Here is a 23,421-nt window from a genome sequence, read left to right on the forward strand (position 1 = left end):
CACCAAATATCAATCAGTTTGAATGGGAGAAAAAGTGGAGTAATGGAATGAGCATGGGTTTGAAGTCAGAGAGATCTACGTTCCAAGTCCAGTAGACATACTTATTAGCTTGGACTAGTTTCTCAATATTCCTGAAACAAGGATTAAGTGAGAGGAACACTAAATGCCCTCATACACATCCTATTTTGAATTTCTCCAAGCAGCAAACCCCGAGATAAGGATTCAAATAAATGTAGTTTATTTTTTAAGTGGAAGAAATACTGGAAGAGGAGTGGGTAAATGATACAAAGAGAAGAAGAGAGCAAATAAAAAATGGTGTAATCAAGCTAACTACCATAGGAGTGACCAGAACTTAAACCTCTGGGGAAAATTCTGAGAACCAGTATAAAATATATGTTTCAGAGTTATCCTAGTAAAGGAGCAAGGGTGCTGAGGTATTCATACACCAACTCTTCTCAGTCATTGGTTGAGGGTCACTCTGATGGTGTTAATTCCTGGCTCTTGCAACCTGTCTTGCTAAAAGGTACAAGACATGCAGACTCTAACAGATGTAAGTCAGGCTAGTGTGAACTGAGAGATAAGGGCAACAGCATGTGGGGTGATATAATTTGGCCTTGTGACCTCACCCAAATCTCATTTTGAATTGTAATCCCTACATGACAAGGGAGGGACCTGGTGAGAGGTGATTGGATCATGGGGGTGGTTTCCCCCACACTGTTCTTATGACAGTGAGTTCTCATAAGATCTAAAGTTTTAAAGGTGTTGGCAGTTCTCCTCCTGCTCGCTCTCTCCTGCTGCCATATAAGATATGCCTTGCTTTCTCTTTGCCTTCTGCCATGATTGTATGTTTTCTGAGGCCTTCCAAGCCATGCATAACTAGAAGTCAGTTAAACCTCTTTATAACTTACCCAGTCTCAGGTAGTTATTTTAAGCAATGTGATAATGGACTAATACATGGGGTCATTGACAATGTCTTCTATGGCCCTACCCTTTACATTACCGAGGTCTGCTTATTCCCTATGTTAGATTCCCTGAATTCCATCATTGATTCTTCAGGGTCATAGCTGCTTACAATTTACTTATCTATGTAAATTTAATGATAATGGACTTAGTAGGACAGGCTACAGTACCCCTTGCTCTAGATATTTCTGAATCTGCAAGTCATATTCGTTATTATATTCTTCCACCACCTATTCCATCTTTCCCTCATCACTGGCCATTATCTCTACTGATTTATGTTATTTGCTGGGAAGGGTCACTGAGATCTTCATCCTCGAGGTGCTGAACTTCTGTTTGCCATTCCCTTATCAGACTTGGTTACTGAAGTCTTCTGTATGTGATTATTGTCAGTCATAAAAGCATTGAGAGATGCCCTGGTGAATCTCTTGAGTTACAGATACACCTCCCTGTTCCCCTTATGCAGTAGCAAGCCCAGCTTCTCATGATAAATAGGGTTAATCACCCTTGCCAGCATAGTAACTCCTTTCTTTTCCTGATAGACGGCTGGCATGTGGAGCTAAAAATGACCAGATGGCCACTATAAGTTTAGATTTAGTGGAATCCTAAATGGTCCCTGGTAGAGGTGTGTATACCTGCATCCCACCCCACCATGGAAACCAGAACCTCTGCTTCTTCAGAGTTTATAGATATTGGCATAGAAAGCACAAATTTGGCCGGGCGCGGTGGCTCAAGCCTGTAATCCCAGCACTTTGGGAGGCCGAGGCGTGTGGATCATGAGGTCAAGAGATCGACACCATCCTGGTCGACATGGTGAAACCCCGTCTTTACTAAAAATACAAAAAATTAGCTGGGCATGGTGGCACATGCCTGTAATCGCAGCTACTCAGGAGGCTGAGGCAGGAGAATTGCCTGAACCCAGGAGGCAGAGGTTGTGTTGAGCCAAGATCGCGCCATTGCACTCCAGCCTGGGTAACAAGAGCGAAACTCCGTCTCAAAAAAAAAAGCAAGCACCAATTTGCCAAGTGGATAATCAGAATCTTTGGTGGGAGGGGCTGCTCCTATTTTCACCCCTTGTCTCTCAGACCTATGTAGTTTGTCTGTTAGGGTAACAGTACCATATAATGACTGTTGGTTCAAAGTAAATATCAAGTCTTGAGGGACAGTGTTCCAGCACCACTGTGTGTCATTCCCAAGCTGTGAATTTTGGAGTCCATTCCAATTTTCTGCTAGTCTTGCAGCTTCTGCATGATATATAAATGGTAGGAACAATGTATCCCATGGTCATGTGACCTGAGCAATAAGGATACTCATATCTCAGTCTGAACCTACTGCAGAGCCTTCTCTTGGCCCTAGCCTTACCTCATATCAAGCTGGAAGGCAGGGCAGTATGGACTGATAATGGCTAAGATTCTGTTTAAACATTCTATTGCAGCATGAGTATATACCAAAAAAATTGAAGAAAGTATGGCAACTAATTGATGAGTTTTCATAAACATACCTGAATGTAGCTTAGATTTTTCACAAAGATTTTATAAGAATAGATTGATAGTTTCATAAACTGATAATGCTTGGACCCCATTACTACTTGGAATTTCAAAATTCTTTAGGCTAGTTTGTGACCCAGCAATACAGCACTTACTGGATATAAGCTGAGTACAACCCAGCCATAAATTCATCCTGTCGTTATGAGTTCTATCGGATTTATATAAAAATTTTCCCCTCTTTGTATTATAGTGGAATTCAACATGTATATATTTGATACATACATACATGTATATATATAAAATTTCCCTTTCTGTCATTTTTGTAAGGCTAATCTCACTTTCACAGCTCTACCAGCTCAAAGGCTGAGGGAGCATATGCTTCTCCATATGCCCAACACAGATTCCTCAATGCATTTATTACTCAGAGCTTGGTGATTGAAGAATGTTTGTACTATTTTATTTCTCCTCATAGTGAGTCATTCTACTGTACATTTCAAAATCTGTGATAAGTTGAAAGATCCAAGAATTGAGGTACATGTCAACAAACAGCTTTCCATCTGGTAAATGAGAGATTTTATTTATAATCAGGTATTCAGATACAGTGGTATAAAATGACATTCATATCATTTTATTTCATGACTGAAGGGCTAAGCAAAAACACTAACGACCTCCAATCCATTCACTGCACTGCAACCAGATCAGGAATCCCCTCTGCCTTAAACTCTCCAATGAGTCTAAAATCCACACCTTGAGATATTGTGGCCCTCCATGATCTAGCTCTTGGCTCCTTCTTCAGACTATCTCTCAAAGAGTCTCCTTCCTTTCTACACTCCAGCCAAATGGGATCTTCCCGTTAGCAAAACTCAAGCATAACATATAGGTAGGAAATGTTCAAAACCCAAGTCAATTTTAATGTACAACTTACTACCAAGTAGAAGTTTTCATCCATTGAACCCCAAGGGAGCATTTAGAAGTTAGGGTTTAGGGTTTAGGATGGAAGTAGGGACAACCATTGTGAGGATCTGCTCTAGATTTTTAGTCCAAAGGGATCACCTAGTAAATTATTCCTTTGGTACCATATTTGGGACTACTGCAAAAGCCAGACCCAGACTAATCTGCAAAAGTAATTCAGAACTCCTGGGATGTTCAGAACTGATAGATTTAATTCCTCTGGCCCTAGAGTTTACTAACACCCTTCTTCTCTCTTTACCACCCACCCAAGGTAGGAGGTTTCCTAGCTAACAATGCCTCACCAGTTGCCTAAGGAGTTACTCCAATTTGAGATATGTTATCAGAGTTTTAAATGGGAAGCCCGAGTTGGTCCAAAGTTCAAGCACAAGTGGACAGATTTTGTGCATCATAAGGTTATGAGATGTTCCAAACACCATTCCAAGCCAAGGGGGAGGTGTTCTGAGACTTTTTCATTTTGTGTCTTTGATTCTTCTCATTTTGTTTAAGCCAGCCTTCCGGCAAAGCGTCCTCTTCATTTTTTTTTTTTTTCTCTAAGTGTGCCTACTCATTTATGAGCAGAAAAAAATCAATTAGTTAACATTTAGAAAGCCTTTAAATGTGCTTAATTCACTTAAGGAAGCTTTGGGATATAAAGCAAGTGTCTTCACAAAGTTTGAATCTGGGTGAATTGAACAGATAAAACTTTAATTGATTAAATAATAAAGTGCTAAAATGTGTAAGCTTACCACTGTGAGGAGAAATTTTTAGTGAACACTTCACAGGGACAGTGAAAATTTTGCTGCAAATTAAAGGAAGAATAGGATTAATATAAAGATAAACGACTGTAGGGAGTTCATTGCAAGGATGGTATCTCAGCTCTGGCTGCTATAACAAATATACCATAGACTGGGTGGCTTAACAAACATTTATCATGGTTCTGGAGGCTGAAAGTCTAAGGTAAGATACAGTATAGTTGGATGTTCATGAAGGCCTTCTTCCAGGTTTCTCATAGCAAACCTCTTGTATCCTCATGCAGAAAGAGGTCAGGCTAACCCTCCGGCCTCTTCTTATGAGGACTGTAATCCCATTCATAGAGTCTCCACTCTCCTGACCCAGTTATCTCCCAAAGTCCCCATTGCCAGATATATTGGGATTAATTAGGGTTTCAACATATCAATTTTGAGGAGGCGGGACACAAACATTTAGCCTATTGTAGGTGCAGCTAAAGTGGACCTGTATGGCACAAAGGCAGAGGCAAGAAAGAGGATGCTAACTGGTCCTACCCCTACTGCCTGTGCTTCAGAAAGCACTGCCTGCAACAGTGGCTCTCAAGCCTTTCCATGCATGCATCAGAATCTCCTCGAGAACGATTGTTAAAACACAGATTTCTGCCCTGCTCCCACCTCGCCCATACCCATCACTCTAGAATTTCTGATGGGATGAGGCTAGAGAATTAGCATTTTTCACAAGTTCTCAGGTGGGGTTGATGCTGCTGGTTTGGGGCCCAAGCTTTGAAAGCTACTAGTTTAGACTGTGTTGATAACTGGATGGCTCACCACACAGTAAATCGCATGTGCTGATGATAATGCTGCAAGTTGCCTCTCTCAGTGATACCCTTTGCTCTGCATTACTTTCCACCCTGAAGTATATGATGCTCCCATTCTCACCTCTACATTGCTCAGTCCACCTTCCCTTCCCCTGCTGCTCTATTCCCACATTCTTTTTTCTTTCTTTTTTTTTTTCTGAGATGGAGTTTTGCTCTTGTTACCCAGGTTGGAGTGCAATGGCGCGATCTCGGCTCACCACAACCTCCGCCTCCTGGGTTCAGGCAATTCTCCTGCCTCAGCCTGTTGAGTAGCTGGGATTACAGGCACGCACCACCATGCCCAGCTAATTTTTTTGTATTTTTAGTAGAGATGGGGTTTCGCCATGTTGACCAGGATGCCCACATTCTTGAGGCTGTCACCAGATTGAGTTTAACCATTTCCTGCCTTCTTTTGTTGTTGTTCTCCTTGTAAGTTGATTTCCTGTTTTGTGACTGTTAGAGAATTTAAATTTTAGATTTCTAGATTTTAGAAGGGAAAAGTAAATAATGTTATCAGTTTCTTTGCTCTCCTGCTGATTCATTGGTAAATGAAAGTGGTGATGTGAGAGACCTGATTTCTATTTTCTGTTCAACACTGATGATAATTTTTCAAGCAAAAGCGTATTTGCCTTGGAATTCTTTCCCTTTGATGAAATGATTACCCAAGTAGGTAATAGTGTAACTGCAGAGGTTCTGATAATTACATGTCGATATAAGGCTTTACATATTAAATAATTAGATTATGGTTGACCCTTGACAGAATTTTTTTTTCATCTTCAATCACAGCACATAGCAAATTACAAACTAGCCAAACCCATCGGAACTTCTTTCCATTAATAATGAAAGGAGTTAATAGCACACAGTAGGCATTCATATATTTGGTGAATGAACAAATGAATGCATTCAAAATAAATGCATAAATAATTTTTCTTTTCTCTACTAAACAAAAACAGACATAGTTCCATGAAATATAGGCATGGGTATTTTGTATCAGTTTTAAATTTGGCAGACTACCAAATGTTAATTTGCTTTTAGCTAGTTGAGATTAAATGTAATTCCTTCCCCAGGCAACCCTAAAGTAAGTAAGCATGAAAGCATTTTCAGAGTAATCTGGGAAGAATTGACATTTAAAGGAGTTAGCATTACATCTGTACTTTAAGGCTATTAATTTCATAGATAAATTAACTTCATTACTCCATCTTTATCTTGCATTTTGAAAGGACTCCATCAGCTGGAGGACTGAAAGCCGAGGGTCAATTGAAACTGCTCTTATCCCAGCCAGGTTGTAATTGGAACTTGCTTCTGGAAACCCTACTGCATCATGATGGACTTTTGCTGAGAATCTTGCTAAAAAGCTCAAGTGAGTATTTGTAGTTATAAGAATGTCCTTGAAAAATCTAGCCATTGCTCAAGTTGAATAACATTTTTTTTTCTAGGCAAATATTGGAAGAAGGATGTAAACCAATGGCCTATATTAACAGTCAGTTGGGTTAGCAGCACGCAAAAGTATTACATCGCTTTACCAACTTATTTGAAATAATTTGTAGGACTCTGAATAAGGGAAAACTACATTTTTGTTTGACATTGTTCTATCACAAATACCATTATGTAGAAATGTATCAATATGCAGGGTTTGAAATGCCTAAAATAATTGTAAGAATGCAGTTATATTTCCAAAGCAAAAGTTTGAATTAGACCTAGACACACACACACACACACAGAGAGAGAGAGAGAGAGAGAGAGAGAATTAGATTAACAGGGGAATTTGAGTGTATCATGAAGAGTGCTTGTGCAGCTTACAAACAAGCAAGCTGTGGCCTACAGCTGTATCCATTAGAACACAGAGTAGTAATCATCAGAAAATTTTAAGTGGAAATTGAGGAGTAATAAAAGACCATACTTCTCTTAATTACTTCCCCCCAAAATGCTTTTTAAGAAAGTGGTAAGTCATGTTATGTCAAAATAATAATACTTCTCATCACTGTCCCACTTCATCTAGGAAGAGTCTAACCATTTTCACATACTCCTGTGCATCTCTCCTATTCCATACCACAAGTGAAGCCTGATTAACTTTATCGATTACTATGTTCACTGTAGGTTTCCCAAATCAAAATCTTTTTTCTCTAGTTCTTCATCACCTGCAGGACCAAATCCAGTTCCCTTCACCATCCAGATATGATCCCAGAATAGTTTTCTAACCTTTTCCTCCACTGTTTTCTTGCACACACCACCCACTAACTCCTGTTCCAATTGTTGTCTCCAAAGCCCCAAGCATGTGTTTGCTCCACACCTTGGCTCACCTGTCTTTCCTACTTAAAGACCTGCCCTAAACAACTTGGCTTCCACCAGTCTGCAAAGGCCAGCTGATGTTTCGGAGCTTTGAACGCCCTATCTCACACTGATCTCTTCCTCCCTGACATTTATAGTGAAGTTTCATCTTGGTTACTTTATTCGCTCTTAGCATGTGCTGCCTTATAATTTTATTGTGTTTATATATGAATGAGGCAAATGCTGTTAGGCCCTACCAGCCTGTTAGTATACAAATGAGCTTATAGCCTTCCCTTGTCTAAATAGCTCCAGTCATTTCTGGTAATTTTTGTTTTCTCATATCTGCTCAGGACCAGTTCCCCATATTCTCTCCCATCCACCTTAATTTTGCTTCCCAAAAGGCACTTAGGAGTGGCATCTCTTGTGAGAATATTACTATTACTTCTCCCCTGGTGCTCTCCAAACTGTAAAGCCATGTAATGCCAATTGTCACCACAACTCCTCAGGCCACACTGTGTTCCAAGCAGAAGGGCAAACCTTGCTCCCTCCCAAACTCTGACTCTGATTTTATTTCCTTAGCTTCCAAACAGTACTGTTTGGGCCTCAAATCTCACAAAGTTTATCTGAAAACAATTTATTTAGCTTCAGGCTTAACAACCACTCTCCTAGAGAAAACTTACACTAGGGAAACTACTTCCTCAAGTAACCAACATTTGTTGTTCACTTATTAGTTATCAGGCACTATGCTAAGCATTTTATACATGTTATCTAATTTGATTCTATTTATAATCTTATAAAATATATACTATTGTTACTCTCATGTTAAACATAAGGACATTGGCATTGAAGATAAATATTACTTACCCAGAGATACACATATCTGACAAACAGTGAGTAAATCTAGATTTTGAACCCAGCCAGAGCTTTCTGTCCCCTGTCCTTCCAATACAAATACTCATGCAAATTAAACCCTGAAGTGGAATAGCAGTAGTACTGGGAAGAATTGTTATCTGTACACTTCAGGTTGGATCAACCAGGACATCTTGGTACACATGCATTTAACTTGCCTCTCCAGCTTGTTAGGCAAGGTAGATTTTTATAGTCCTCCTTAAGCTGACACAGTGCTTTTTACATAAAGAGTTCAGTAAACAGTGCTTGGCAAATCAGTGATCAATTAGAATATAAAACATAGTGCTTCCTTTAAACTTTATAGTCTAAGTGCTTTTCAGACAAAGAAGCTACGTGACAAGGATAGTATCTGACACAGCTGAGAGTTACTCTGATGTAATTGCTGAAACTCACAGGCAAAGTCCTATAAGAGAAATGGTCTTCATTGGATAGAATTATGCAGAATCGATTGCAAAATCAGTTGAGATAAGCCTTTTGACTATATTGAGATAGTCACTAACTACAGAAAGTACAATTATAGTTATGACTATTTAACCATATTCTCTTACAAATGAATCCTACATTTACTTATAACAAATAATTATGTCCACCTTCTGGTATGTATAAGATGATGTTGTTTTAAAAAAAACGTAGAGTTATCAAAGGTGTCATATTGTACTAATTTTAGTTCTGGTTCTTAGGTAGTAGAGCAGTGTATTTATCCAATATGCTCAAATATCCATCATTTTTAACAAAGGCTATTAGACTACATGGTTGCTCTAGTATTGTCTTGTATTGAATTTTACTAGCTACTTCAAACACCATAAGGATAAAGTGACTGAATTTACTAATCAGTTGATTGACCTACTTCTTAGTCTCCAATAGAATTCATGTCACTTCCAATTAGAAACAATATTTTCATTGAATCTTGTTAATTATACTAATGTAGACATTATTATGCACATAAAAATTAATTTATAGTATTTTTATAGAGATTTTATTTTTATTTGATTAAAAGTCTCACAATATTTTCAGAGTACCATTTTGTAATTTAGAAGCTTGATAATTTTAGGAAATATTAGGAAAGCAAAATCTGTGAAACCCCATTTCTACTAAAAAAAAAAAATACAAAAATTAGCTGGGCGTGGTGGTGCACACCTGTAGTCCCAGCTACTCGGGAGGCTGAGGCAGGAGAACTGCTTGAACCTGGGAGGCGGAGGTTGCAGTGAGCCGAGATTGTGCCACTGCACTCCAGCCTGGTGCCTGGTGCCTGGCCACGGATCAAGACTCTGTCTCAAAAAGAAAGAAAAAAAAAAGGAAAGCAAAATCTTTGAGTAAAATACTCTGAGTTGTATATTTCAAGCAACGTAATTATCAGCTTTTTTGGGGGATTTTAAAAAAATCAATAAATAGTGTGTTTTCCATTTTTAAGCTAATAAGCAACTTCAGCAGTCTTAGGATACAAAATCAATATGTAAAAATTGTTAGCATTTCTATACACCAACAGTGAAGCCAAGACCCAAATCAAGGATGGGCTCCCATTTGCAATTGCCACAATATGATTAAAATATCTAGGAATACAGCTAACGAGGGAAGTGAAGGACCTTCGCAAGAACTACAAACCACTGCTCAAAGAAATCAGAAATGACAAAAACAAATGGAAAGACATTCCATGCTCATGGAAAGGAAGAATCAATATTGTGAAAATGGCCATACCACCCCCAAAAATTTAAGATTCAATGCTATTCCCATTAAAGTACCATTCTTCACAGAACTAGAAAAAAACTATTTTAAAATTCACACAGAACCATATAAAAGCCTGAGTAGCCAACACATTCCTAAGCAAAAAGAACAAAGCTGGAGACATCACACAACTGGACTTCAAACTACACATCAGGGCTATGGTAATCAAAACAGCATGGTACTGGTACAAGAACAAACATGCAGATGAATGGAACAGAATAGAGAACCCAGAAATAAGACCACACACCTACAACTATCGGATCTTCAACAATCCTGACAAAAACAAGCAATGGAGAAAGGATTTCCTATTTAATAAATGGTTCTGGGAGAACTGGCTAGTCATATGCAGAAAATTGAAACTGGACCCCTTCCTTGCACTATATACAGAAATCAATTCAAGATAGATTAAAGACTTAACTGTAAAACCCAAAACCATAAAAACCCTAGAAGAAAAACTAGGTGATATCATTCAGGACGTAGGTGTGGGCAAAGATCCCATGATGAAAATGCCAAAAGCAATTGCAACAAAAGCAAAAATTGATAAATGAGCCTAATCAAACTAAAAACCTTTTGCACAGCAAAAGAAACTGTCAACAGAGAAAACAGACAACTTACAGAATGGGAAACAAATTTTACAGACTAAACATCTGACAAAAGTCTAATATCCAGAATTTATAATCAACTTAAACAAATTTACAAGGAAAAAACAACTAATTAGATAAACAAGTGGACAAAGGACATGAACAGACACTTTTCAAAAGAAGATATACATTCAGCCAACAATTAAATGAAAAAAAAGCTCAACATCACTAATCATTAGAGAAATGCAAATCAAAACTACAATGAGATACTATTTCACACCAGTCAGAATGGCTATCATTAAAAAGTCATAAAATAACAGATGCTGGACAGTTTGTGGAGAAAAAGGAGCAATTTTACAGTTGACAGAAGCATAAATTAGTTCAACCATTGTGAAAGACAGTGTGGAGATTCCTCAGAGACCTAGAGACAGAAATACCATTTGACCCAGCAATCCCATTACTGGGTATATACCCAAAGGAATATAAATTGTTCTATTATAAAGATGCATGCATGCATAGGTTCATTGCAGCACTATTCAAAATAGCAAAGACATGAAATCAACCTAAATGTTGGCTGATAAAGAAAATGTGGTACATATACACCATGGAAAGAAAAGGAAAGAAAATGTGGTACATATACACCATTGAATACTATGTAGCTATAAAAAGGAATGACAGCATGTCTTCTGCAGGGACATGGATGGAGCTACAGGATATTTTCTTTAGCAAACTGACACAGGAATAGAAAGCCAAATACCACATGTTCTCACTTATAAGTGTGAGCTAAATGATGAGAATACATGGACACAGAGTGGGGAACAATACACACTAGGGCCTGCTGGAAGGTGGGAGGGTGGGAGGAGGGAGGGGATCAGGAAAAATAACTAATGGGTACTAGGCTTAATACCTGTGTGATGAAATAATCTATACAACGAACTTCCATGACACACATTTACCTATGTAACAAGCTTGCGCATCCTGCTCATGTACCCCTGAACTTAAAACTTGAAAAAAAAGAAAAAAAAGTGTCTTTTTCATCTAATTGATTAAACTTAATTTTGTGTTAAATTGGCTCAGTAATAAAAATGCAGAAATATTAAGTACATGTATTTATTGCATATTTTTTAAAACAAAATTCTCTTTGTTTAATAAGCAATTATTAAATTCTGTTGGGTATAGAGTTTTTCTTGATAAACAACTGCTATGGTTTGAATGTCTCCTTCAAAATTCATGTTGAAATTTAATTGCCATTGTAACAGTGTTGAGAGGTGGAATCTTTAAGAGTTGATGAGGGCATGAGGACTCAGCCTTCATGAATTAATGCCATTATCATGGGAGTGGGTTAGTCATTGCTCAAGTGGGTTCCTAATAAAAAGCATGAGTTCGGCTCACTTCCCTGTATCTTGTATCTGGGCATCTGCCTTCCACCCTTTCACAATGAGATGACTCCCATTAGATGCTGACACCATGCTCTTGGACTTCCCAGCCTCCAAAACTGTGAGCCAAATAAACCTCTGTTCTTGTTAAATTACCCAGTCTGTGGTATTGTGTTACAGTCACAGAAAATGGACTAAGACAATAACTGTATAATATAAAGATTAAAGCATATGGGATTTATCTCATAGTGAAAGTGATATCTGTAGCTTTTTGCTTTGCTCTGTGGAAATTGTTTATCAGAATTTATATGTGTTTTAAAATAATCAACAGAGCCTATAAGAAGATTTTAAAACAGAGCCTATAAGAGCCTATATTGTAATCTGAGATGCAACTTAAATGAGCTTCAGAAAATAACAAAATTAAATAAGTGAATGATTAGGATTTATAATGTATACTTCACAGTCTGCAAACTTTTAGGAAGTGGAATTACATTTTTGCCATGTATAATAATTCTCTCTGTATAAAATATATTGCATTTTGAAGGAATGATTACATTGCCAACACTCAATAAAAGTGAACTGATTTTACATGATAGGTAGCTTTTAACACTGGGTACAGTTCAATTGGCAGGAGAAGGTAATGTTTGTTGATTTTAAGTTAGGTCATCTTAAATCTGCAGGGAAGAAACTCTCAATTACAAATGATCACAGAAGATTTTAAAATTGTGAGATACTATTTTGAATTATTGACTTTTAGCACCCAAGGCAATTGTTCTGGTAATTATCTTGCTCAGGCCACATGGACTTACAGGTTTCTTACATGTGTCATCAAAGGAACAAATATTTGGCAATTTCCCAATTGTTAGCAGGTAACCTTTCCTGCTGGTGACATTTAAATGAAGTGTGACTAACATTCTTTCCTTTGCCTAGTGCCCCAAGAATAATTGCCAGTAAAACTTCTAGGCTTCTGATAATATTAATTTGTACGATGATAACAATAGCAAACTAGTAAATGCATACTATTTAACATGTTCCAGACATTGTTTCTAAGTAGTTTAAATGTGTTTACTTGTTGAAACCTTGTAACAGCTCTGTGTGGTATGATTGTCATTTCCCTTTTAGAGATGAGGAAACTGAAACACAAAGAAATCCAAGTTGCACTACTAATAAGTGGCAAAGAAGGATTTGATCCAGGCAGCTGGTTTCCAAATTCTGTTTCCATTCACCACAATACATGGCATCCAAGCAGAGCCACGGAACATTTAACAAATAGCAGTATTGCACAGTTCATGGGAACTATCAGAAACCTCAGTAGTAGATAATTTTCATAGCACCTTCTGTACTTTTTAACTTCACGGTGAAGTGTCTAAAGATAACCAAGGAAAAGCTCTAGAGAAAATTCTGGCTAAAAGGCTACTACCACTAGCAAGCAACTGTTGACTTAAAATGAATGACTCAACTCAAATTATCTTACTGTATAGTTAATATTTTCTTGGTCTTTTAGGTAATATAAGGCATATTATGACAGAAGCTTGGTGTTTTATTGTGTATGATGTGTGTGTGTGTTTGTGTTTGCATTATTATTATTTTTTAGTTCTTTATTATTAGACGTGGGGTCTTGCTATGTTGCTCAGGCTGGTTTCAAACTCCTGGCCTCAAGCAGTTCTCCCACCTTCACTTCCCAATGTGCTGTGATTACAGATGTGAGCCACCATGCCCAACCATGTGTTTTGTTTTATAAGTGTGACCAAAGTGCAATTTAATAACTGCCTTGAGGGAGGTGACCTGAAATAACCCATTGTTAGCCCACCTAATAGTGATGTCCTAGGCTGCTTTTGCTAGTAATGATGTCTGCACTTCAGAACTCTAACTTGTTCAATCCTTTATTTGTTGTTCTTGTTATTTTCTTTACTAAGAACAGTAGAACCATATTTGTATGTCACCGTGTGGGATCCTTTCCAAAGATCCTATCCAAGAATGGCTGATGAACTAGTTTAGAGTTATCAGTGGGCTCCATAAAACTATTAGTCCCAGAAAGAGTTACCATTTAGGTTCTTTTGAGACTCCATGAGGGTGAGTTGGGGGTGGTGCTTGTAGGGGTGGTGGTGGGATATGGATTATGTAAAATAAGGCTTCTTGTCCTTAAAGTGCAAACATATTATCTGTGGATCTGGTTAAAACTGCAGATTCTGATTCAATAGGTCATGGGTGGGGCCTGAGATTATGTGTTTCTCTAACTCCCAGGTGATGCTGCTCCCACTGCTGCTGGTTTCTGGGTGGCTTTCTCAACTGGGATATCAAACAAGATATCTGTTGCTATAGAAGGCAACAGAATTTGAGTATGTGGCCTGTCCTCATAACATATTATAGGTTTATAAAAAGAATTCACTTAAAAATTATCATAAACCATTTAATCAGGCATTCACAGTGGTCAGCAAGCATAATCTTATTCACATACTGGACTGATTACTCCCTTGCTAAAAATTGATAGTGGCTACCAATTTTTTTAGAGTAAGAACCCTAATCCTTGCAACACCAGCAATCCCCTGCATGTTCTAGATGTGGCAAAGTTGTCCAGCTCATCGCATCCTACTCAACCCCAGCGTAGCATGCTCCAACGCAGGGTCATGCATTCTCTGGTCTAGGTTGTGCAACGTAGATTTGTATATTTATAATAGCAGTCTCCCTGCAGAAGTTACCTGAAGAAAGGGGCAGCTGCTCTAACACCAGTTAGAGTAATTGTCCCATATGCCAAGTTCTTTCCTGCTCAGAGGCTTTGAAATGTTTTTTTTTTTTTTTTTCTTCCAAAACCTTCCTTGTCTCTATTTACCTGGCAACTGTGAGTCACCTTTTACCATAAATGTTATTTCCTAGGAAGTCATCCCTGATCATCTTGGCTGGGTGAGATCCCACTGTACTTCTTTTGTCACAGTTTTAAGTGAAATGTCAATTGATGTAATTGGTATTTAATGTGTATTTCAGCCACTGTGAGTTTTAGGAGGGCAGGGATAGCTTACCATTTTATCCCCAGTGCCCTGCCTGGTTCATGACACTTTAGACTGGTACTGAGAGCATAGAACATGCTTTTAAAAAGTATTCGTTGAATGATTGCAGGCCTATTCAATTTCCATGACAATTCTGTTTTATTCATTGATCTCTCTAAACTCTCATTTTCTCATTTCTAAATGGGCTGATAATATTCACCTTATTAATTAGTTTTGAGCTTTAAAGAGTAAATAAACATAAAGTACTCAGTAGTGGCACATAGTAGGCACTTATGTTAGATTCTTTCCATTTTTAAAAAAATGCTGAATGCCTGGAAAATATGTCTGATGCATTTTTTTTCTCCTCTGATTGCTCCTGTGCTCTCTATGCAATGATTTCTCCCTCTGTTGCTCAGTAACCCGCCCTTTCCAACTAAGCATACTTGTCTCCTAGGGGATATGGTTCTCCCTTTTGGATATCTTTGTGCCTGGGAAGGTGTCACCCTAGCAGCTGTCATCTATTTGAAGATGAGAGGTAGACCAAATAAATATTCTCAAGTTCTATATATTTAGGACTCCTTAAGAACCTTTGCATATAGCTTGGGAGATTGGCAGTTTGAATTTTGCTATGTTGTTTCACCTGCATTGAATCAAATCTAATCTAGTTTGGCAATGACTATAATATTTTACATTCTCTCTCTTCATGGAACTTAGAAAATGTCTAATATGACTATAGAAATGTGTCTTTCTTTAATAGTTAATGTGCTTTCCGTATTAGTATGTAAAATGACTGGGCATTATATTATAAGTAATACTATTATCATACATTTCTGCAGCATCTTTTCCCAAGCAACTCAAATGATTTAACATATTATTTCATGTATGACCCAGGATTATTAGGACGATGTTATAAATGAGAAAAATTAGATACAGAAAAATTGAGTACATTGCCTACTTGATGTTTTACGTGGTCCTTGTTAGATGAGCCATTATTTCCTGAAAGTCCATTGTTTTTAAATGAATTCTAAAATGAAAACATGAGACTTTGTGAGGATGATTTTTAAAAATAAGAAGTAATATTCTTCTGAGTTAATTTCTGAAAATGTTTAGTTTCTTGATTTGTTAAGTAAATTTTCTATTCAACTAATATTTAGTGAGCATCAAGTATGTGCCAGGCACTGTTTTAGACTGCAAATACAATGGTGAACATGCCATGACAAATTTCCTTCATACGTTCAGAGCACCAGATGACCTGGATCAGCAGGCTGAGCTGTCTACCCTTTCTGTGCAGATATTCTAGTGCAAGGGGACCCTCTCTACTCTACACCCAGGCAAGTTTCCAGGCTTTCAGAATACTTGCTTGCTTGGTCCAGCAGCATGAGTTGCTCCAACTCTCCTGTGCAGAGATCTTGCTTGCTGCAGGGGGTCCTCTCTGCTCCATGCGCAGGCAGATCTCTAGGCTTTCAGAGCACCGCTTCTCTGGATCAACCAGACTGACTTGCCCAACTATCCTTTACAGATTCTGGTGCAGGGAAGCCTTTCTACTTCATGCCCAGGTAGAGCTTCGGGCATCTGGAGCACCCACTCTCCTTGATTAGAAGTTTAGGCCATCCATCATACCTGTGCACAGAACTTGGAGCTGAGGTGGTTTCCCAGCTCCAAGCCTAGGCACACATCTGGGCGCTCGGCAGCTGCTTCATTGCATTTTCCGTTGGCACTGATGCCTGTGCCTGACATCGGGGGACCTGTAAGTGGACCTGCCTGGTCTGGCTCCACCTTTTGTGACCCCTGCCACCCCTTAGGGCTGAGTAGGGAGGTCAGACCACTGTACATCCCATGAATCAGCCCATTACCTGAGGCAACAGAGAGCCTTTGCTAGTAAACAAGGATCAAATATATACACAGACACATTGGCCACAGCCAGTTTTTACCTGTAAGTGCCATCTATGGGCTTGTAGGTTGAATTCCACAGCCCAATATAAAACCTGCCAAAAGAAGTGCATATGTCTATAGAAGCAAAGCCAAAGACCCTAACCAGTACTCTGTACAGTCACACCCCCAAGAAAAAGGGGAAAAAGGAAAGGGAAAGAAAAAGAAACATTCTAGGGAAATAAAGAAAAAGAAAACATCCTACCTGCATGAAAATAACTACAAAAATTAGAAATGCCAATGTCTCCAGAGAAGGAAACAGCACAAGAATTTTGGCATAATGAAAAATATAAATATAGTGATACCACCAAAAGATTACACTAGTTCTCCAGCAATGGCTTGTAACCAAAATGGAAACTCAGAATTGACAGAAAAAAAATAAATTGAAAGCATGGATTGCAAGGAAGCTCAATGAGATCCAAGACAAGGTTGAAAATCAACACAAAGAAACTTCTAAAACAATCCAGGAAAGAACCAAATACCTTAAAAATAAATAAATCAGAACTTCTGGAATTGAAAAACTTATTTAAGAAATTTCAAAGTAAAACTGAAAGCTTTAACAATAGACTAGTCCGATCAGAAGAAAGAATCTGAAAGCTTGAAGACTGCTCTTTTGAACTAACTCAGACAAAAATAAAGAAAAAATAATTTAAAAAATAAACAAAGTAATTAAGAAATATGGTACTATGAAAAGTGACCAAATCCATGAATTATTGGCATCCTGAGAGAGATGGAGAAAAAGTAAGCAACCCAGAAAATATACTTGAGGGAATAATTCATGATCACCTGCAAGATACTATACAAAATGAACATCACTAAGGAATATAGTCATCAGACAATTCAAGAGCAAGGCTAAAGAAAAACAATCTTAAAGGCAGCTAGAAAAAAGGGTAGATCATGTACAAAGAGAAGCCCAGCAGGCTTACAGCAGACTTCCCAGTAGAAACCTTACGAGCCAGTAGAGATGGGGGGCCTATTTTTAGCATTCTTAAAGAAAAGAAATTCCAAACAAGAATTTCATATTCCACCAAACTAAACTTCATAAACAAAGGAGAAATAAAATCTTTTCCAGGCAAGCAAGCACTAAGGGAATTCATTACCACCAGAGCAGCCTTACAAGAGATTCTTATGGGAGTTCTAAATATGGAAACAAAATGAAGATACTTGTAAACAGAAACATACACATAAATACATAGCTCACAGAGCCTGTAAAGCAACCACACAATAGAAACTACAAAGCAACCAACAAATAATTTAATGTTAGGATCAAAACCTCATATGTTAATATTAACCTTGAATGTAAATGGCCTAAATGCCCCCACTTAAAATGCACAGAGTGGCAAGTTGAATACACACACACACAGACACACAGCCACACACACACACAAAACCTGTCCTCTGCTGTTTCTAAGAGACCCATCTCACATGTAATGACACCCATAGGCTCAAAGTAAAGGGTTGGAGAAAGATATAGCTTGCACACAGAAAACAAGAGAAAGGGGTCACTACTATTTTGTATCAGGTAAGATATACTCTAAATCAACAACAGCAAAAAAGAAAGGCATTACATAATGACAAAGAGTTCACTTTAACAAGCACAAGCACACTTAACCATTCTTACTACATACACACCCAACTTTGGAGCACCTGGGTTCACAAAACAAGTACTTCTAGACCTATAAAAAGGTTTAGATAGTGGGGGAGTTCAACACCCCACTGACAGCATGAGACATATCAAGGCAGAAAATTAAAATAAAAGTTGATAAAAAAATAAAATATTCCATTTAAAAATTGCTTTTATACAGTTTATATTCTGGGGAATTGATTGTTGAGGGAAAAGTGGAAAGCACAAACTTTATAAACAGATATAAAGATTAGGTAAGTTCAGCTACTAATAAGTGCCATAAAGTACTTTTAATTCTTTTTTTGAGGCAGGGTCTTGCACTGTCACCCAGGCTGGAATGTAGTGGGGCAATCTCGGCTCACTGTAACCTGAAACTCGGACTCAAGAAATCTTCCCACCTCAGCCTCCAAAGTAGCTAAGACTACAGTATGCACCATCTCACTTGGTTATTTTTAGAAACAGTTTGGTAGACATGGCATCTTGCTATGTTGTCCAGGCTGGTCTTAAACTCCTGGTCTCAAACAATCCTCCCTACTCAACCTCCCAAAGTCTTGTGATTACAGCCACCATGACTAGCATGTTTTTCTAAAATAAGGTGACTAATAGAGATTGATAGATTGAGTGATAAGGAAAGACTGTTTTGAAAAGCTGACACCTTCTTATACTTACACATGGTTTCAGAGTAATTGGAAAATGTCCTTATTTGGTATTAGCTATTTGTAACATATGTTCACTCTTCCAATATTCTTGTACAGGGTCTGGCAAATTTTTTTATATACCTAAGACCAGATAAAAATATTTAAGCTTTGTGTACCATACAGTCTTCATCACAATTATTGAACTGATGGAAGAAAAACTACTTTTCTTCACCAATTGCAAAGTTCTTGGCTGGCACCCCATAACAAAGGAGAGATTAACAAGAGGACAGCATAAAAATGTATTTAAGGGTTTTTTTTTTACTATTCTTACTATTTTAATTGATACATAATATTTTACATGTTTATGGGGTACATGTGAGTATTTGCTAATGCATAGAATGTGTAATGATCAAGTCAGAGAAGTTGGGGTGTCCATCACATTGAGTATTTATCATTTCATTTATATCATTTCTATGTGTTGGGAACATTTCAAGTCCTCTCTTCTAACTACTTTGAAATATATAATATTGTTGCTAACTATAGTCACCCTACTCTGTTGCTGACCATAAGAATGTCTTTATTCTAACTGTATGTTTGTAGCCAGCAACTAAATTTTCTTCAGTCTCCTCTGACCCACGCACTATTCCAAGCCTCTGGTTTATATCAGTTTATTCCTTACCTCCAATAGATCAAGTTTTATAGCTTCCACATACGAGTGACAGCATATAGTATTTGTCTTTTTGTGCCTAGCTTATTTCACGTAAGATAATGACCAGTTCCATCCATGTTGCAGCAAATGACATGATTTTATTATTTGTATGGTCAGTAGTATTCCATTGTCCATATATACCATATTTTGTTTATCTATTCATGTGTTTATGGACACTTAGGTTGAATCCATATCTTTGCTACTATAAATAGTACTGCAATAAACTTGTAAATGCAGATATCCTGTTGATATTACTGATTTCTTTCCTTTGGGTAGATATCTAGTAATGGGATTGCTGATTAATATGATAGTTCTGGCCAGGCATGGTGGGTCATGACTATAATCCAAGCACTTAGGGAGGGTGAGGCAGGAGGATCACTTGAGACCAGGAACTCAAGACCATCCTGGGCAACATAGCAAGACCTTGTCTCTACAATACTACTACTACTAATAATAATAATATAAAAATTATCCAGGCATGGTGGCATTAGCCTGTAGTCCCAGCAACTTGGAAGGCTGAGGTGGGGGAATCACTTGAGCCCAGGAAGATCAAAGCTTCAGGAAACCAAGATCACACCACGGCACTCGAGCCTGGGCAACAGTGAGATCCCCATCTCAAAAAACAAAGCAAAAGCAAAACAAAAAAAAAACCACACACACAATGCCATATGGTCATTCTATTTTTAGTTTTTTAAGAAATCTCCATATTGTTTTACATAGCGGTTTGTACTACTTTACATTCCTACCAACAGTGTTTAGTGTTCCCTTTTATACAGATCATCACAAGCTTTTGTTATTTTTGTCTTTTTACTAATAGCCATTCTTACAGGGGTAAGATGATATCTCATGGCCTGATTTGCATTTCTCTGATAATTAGTGATGTTGAGCATTTTTCATATGTTGGCCATTTGTATATCTTCTTTTGAGAAGTGTCTATTCATGTCCTTTGCCCATTTTTGGTGGTATTTTTTGAATTGTTGAGTTGTTTGAATTCCTTATATATTCTAGACATTAGTTTCTTGTTGGATGAATAATTTGCAAATGTTTTCTCCCCTTCAACAGGTTGTCTCTTCATTTTGTTGTTTCCTTTACTATACAGAAGCTTTTAAGCTTTTCAGTTTAATTAAGTCCTGTTTGTCTATTTTTGTTCAAGTTGCCTGTGATTTTGAGGTCTTAGCCATGAAGTGTTTTCTCTGTTTTCTTCTAATACTTTTACAGTTTCAGATCTTATGTTTAAGTCTTTTATCCATCTTGAGTTTATTGTTTTATAGGGTGAGAGATGGAGGTCCAGTTTCACTTCTTCTGTATATATGGATTTCCCATTCTTCCAGCACCGTATACTAAAGAAGATGTCCTTTCCCCAGTGCATGTTCTTGACACCTTTGTTGAAAATCAGTTGGCTGTCAATATGTGGAATAATTTTTTGATCCTCTATTCTGTTACACTGGTTTATGTTTTTTGTTTTTCTATTAATACTATGCTATTTTGGTTATTACAGCCTTGAAAGAGATTTCTAAACCAGGTAGTGTGATGCCTCTAGCTTTGTTCTTTTTGTTCAGAATTGCTTTGGCTATTAATGCTCTTTTTTGATTCCATATAAATTTTAGGATTTTTTTTCTAATTCTGTGAAGAATAGCATTGATATTTTGATAGGGATTGCTTTCAATCTTTAGATTGCTTTGGGCAATATGGTCATTTTACAATATTATTTATTCTGACTCATAAGTATAGGACTTTTAAAAATTCTTTTTATGCCCTCTTCAATTCCTTTCTTCAGTATTTTGGAGTTCTTCTTGTAGAGATGTTTCACCTCCTTGGTTAATTTTATTCCTAGGAATTTTTTCATAGTTATTATAAAGGGGATTTCCTTTTTGATTTTTGTCTCAACTAGTTCATTATTGATGTACAGAAATGCTACTAATTTATGTACATTGATTTTGTGTTCTGCATTTCTATTGAATTTATTCATCATATCTAAGAGTTTTTTGTTGGAGTCTTTAGGTTTTTCTAGATATAAGATAATCTCACCATTAAAAAAGGACAATTTAACTTCCTCTTTTTCAATGTGGATGCCTTTTATGCCTTTTTCTTGCCTCTTTGCTCTGGCTAGGACATTGTTGCTCTATAGCTGTTCATAATAATCTCTGATGCTCTTTTGTATCTTTCTGTGGTATCAGTTGTAATGTCTTTTTTTCATTTCTGATTTTGTTCATTTGGATCTTTTTTCTTTCTTGGTTTATTGATTTTGTTTCTATGTTTTAAAAAATAACCTTTCTTCACTTATCATTTGTACTTTTAAAGTCTCTTTTTCATTTCGTTCTGCTCTGGTCTTTATGATTTCTTTCCTTCAGCTAATTTGGGGTTATGTGTGTTCTTCTTTTTCTAGTTCCTGGAGGTGCATCATTCAATTGTTTATTTGACATATTTCTTCTTTTTTCACATAAGCACTTAATGCTATAAACTTCCATCTTAACACTGCTTTTATTCTACCTTGTAGGTTTAAATTTGCATTTGTTTTAAGAATTCTTTTTTCTCTTTAATTTCTTTCTTGACCCAATGGTCATTCAGGAGGATGTTGTTTAATTTCCATGTATATTTTTACGGTTTCCAAAATTACTTTTGTTATTGATTTCTAGTTTTACTCCTTTGTTATGATTTTCACTTTTAAAAATTTGTTGAGACCTATTTTGTCTAACATATGGTCTATCCTGGGGAATGTTCCGTGTGCTGATGAGAATAGTGTGTATATTTAGTATAAGTTTTATATAACACAGAGCCTTCCAAAATGAAGACCCAATAACACAGAACAAACTGTATTTTTTATGGGCAGTTATGCAGAAATATTATTGGACACAGGAAGTATGATCTGATGGCAGTAAACTGGGAGAAACTTAGCAAGGCCTGTTTGCTCAGGTCCATTATAGCCTCTCTGTGAAAAAAAGGTATATTAATTGAAAGTTTTATAAATGAATGATAGGTCCTTATAGTTACATGTATCAGCAGCCTTTTATATAACAAAGTGCAATGTTATTGATCTAATTTTCCAATTAGATTTTAATTTTATTTTAGTTAATTTTCACAGTGAACTAAGCTGTGACATCCAAATTTAGTGTTTCCTTGAAATAATTTTCTTATGATATTTCACCTCTTTTTAATTTATTGGCCTGATATTTTAAGTTTTGAATCCTTATTTTACATACTATAATTGCTATTTTTACACTTTCTAATACCTGGATTGAAAATGAGTCAGCCTCTTCCCTTTAGTGAGGGATGCTCATTAGTGCCTGGTTAATTCAGAGTCCCTGAGCTTATGGCACACTCTTCTACAACACTGCTGCCAAACCTACTTTAGTGTCTCAGCAGGAGCTTGTCATTAACAACATTCTTGTAGAAAGTAAAAATTAAGCAGGCTGGGAAAGCCAACTGCTAGTGTACCATGTATGTGTAAACCTTTGGTACCAATAAATACAGTCTCCTGGTGGGTTGGTGGTTGAGTTTCTTGCCTGAAACCACCCTTCTTTTGAAGCACTAACAAGTTGAGATTCTCGAAAGGAGTTTAAAATAATGTATGCAGCCCTTCAGTGTTATTGAGAAGACATTTATTTATCTAATCTATGAAACATTTGACAAAGAAGGCAAATGAAATTGAAAGTAGCATCTTTACTACTATGATTTTTACTGGTAAAATCTGGGTCAGAGAA

The 23,421-nt window shown here is 37.1% G+C and overlaps 1 protein-coding gene across 19 annotated transcripts in view; it reads left to right on the forward strand.

The window, feature by feature from the left end:
* The window catches only part of KIAA0825 (KIAA0825 ortholog), a 451,052-nt gene that overhangs the window by 162,651 nt on the left and 264,980 nt on the right, over positions 1-23,421 (forward strand). For all 19 annotated transcript variants that reach the window (XR_008479837.2, XM_035292225.3, XM_008991795.5 and 16 more), the window contains one exon: positions 6,201-6,340. Coding sequence is in view for 18 of the 19 variants with exons in the window: in XM_035292225.3 (XP_035148116.1) it covers positions 6,201-6,340 (140 nt within the window). In the remaining variant the exon portion in view is untranslated. The remainder of the gene's footprint in view (positions 1-6,200; positions 6,341-23,421) is intronic.

Source organism: Callithrix jacchus, chromosome 2, assembly GCF_049354715.1.
Source record: "Callithrix jacchus isolate 240 chromosome 2, calJac240_pri, whole genome shotgun sequence".
In the NCBI taxonomy this organism is placed as follows: Eukaryota; Metazoa; Chordata; class Mammalia; order Primates; family Cebidae; genus Callithrix; species Callithrix jacchus.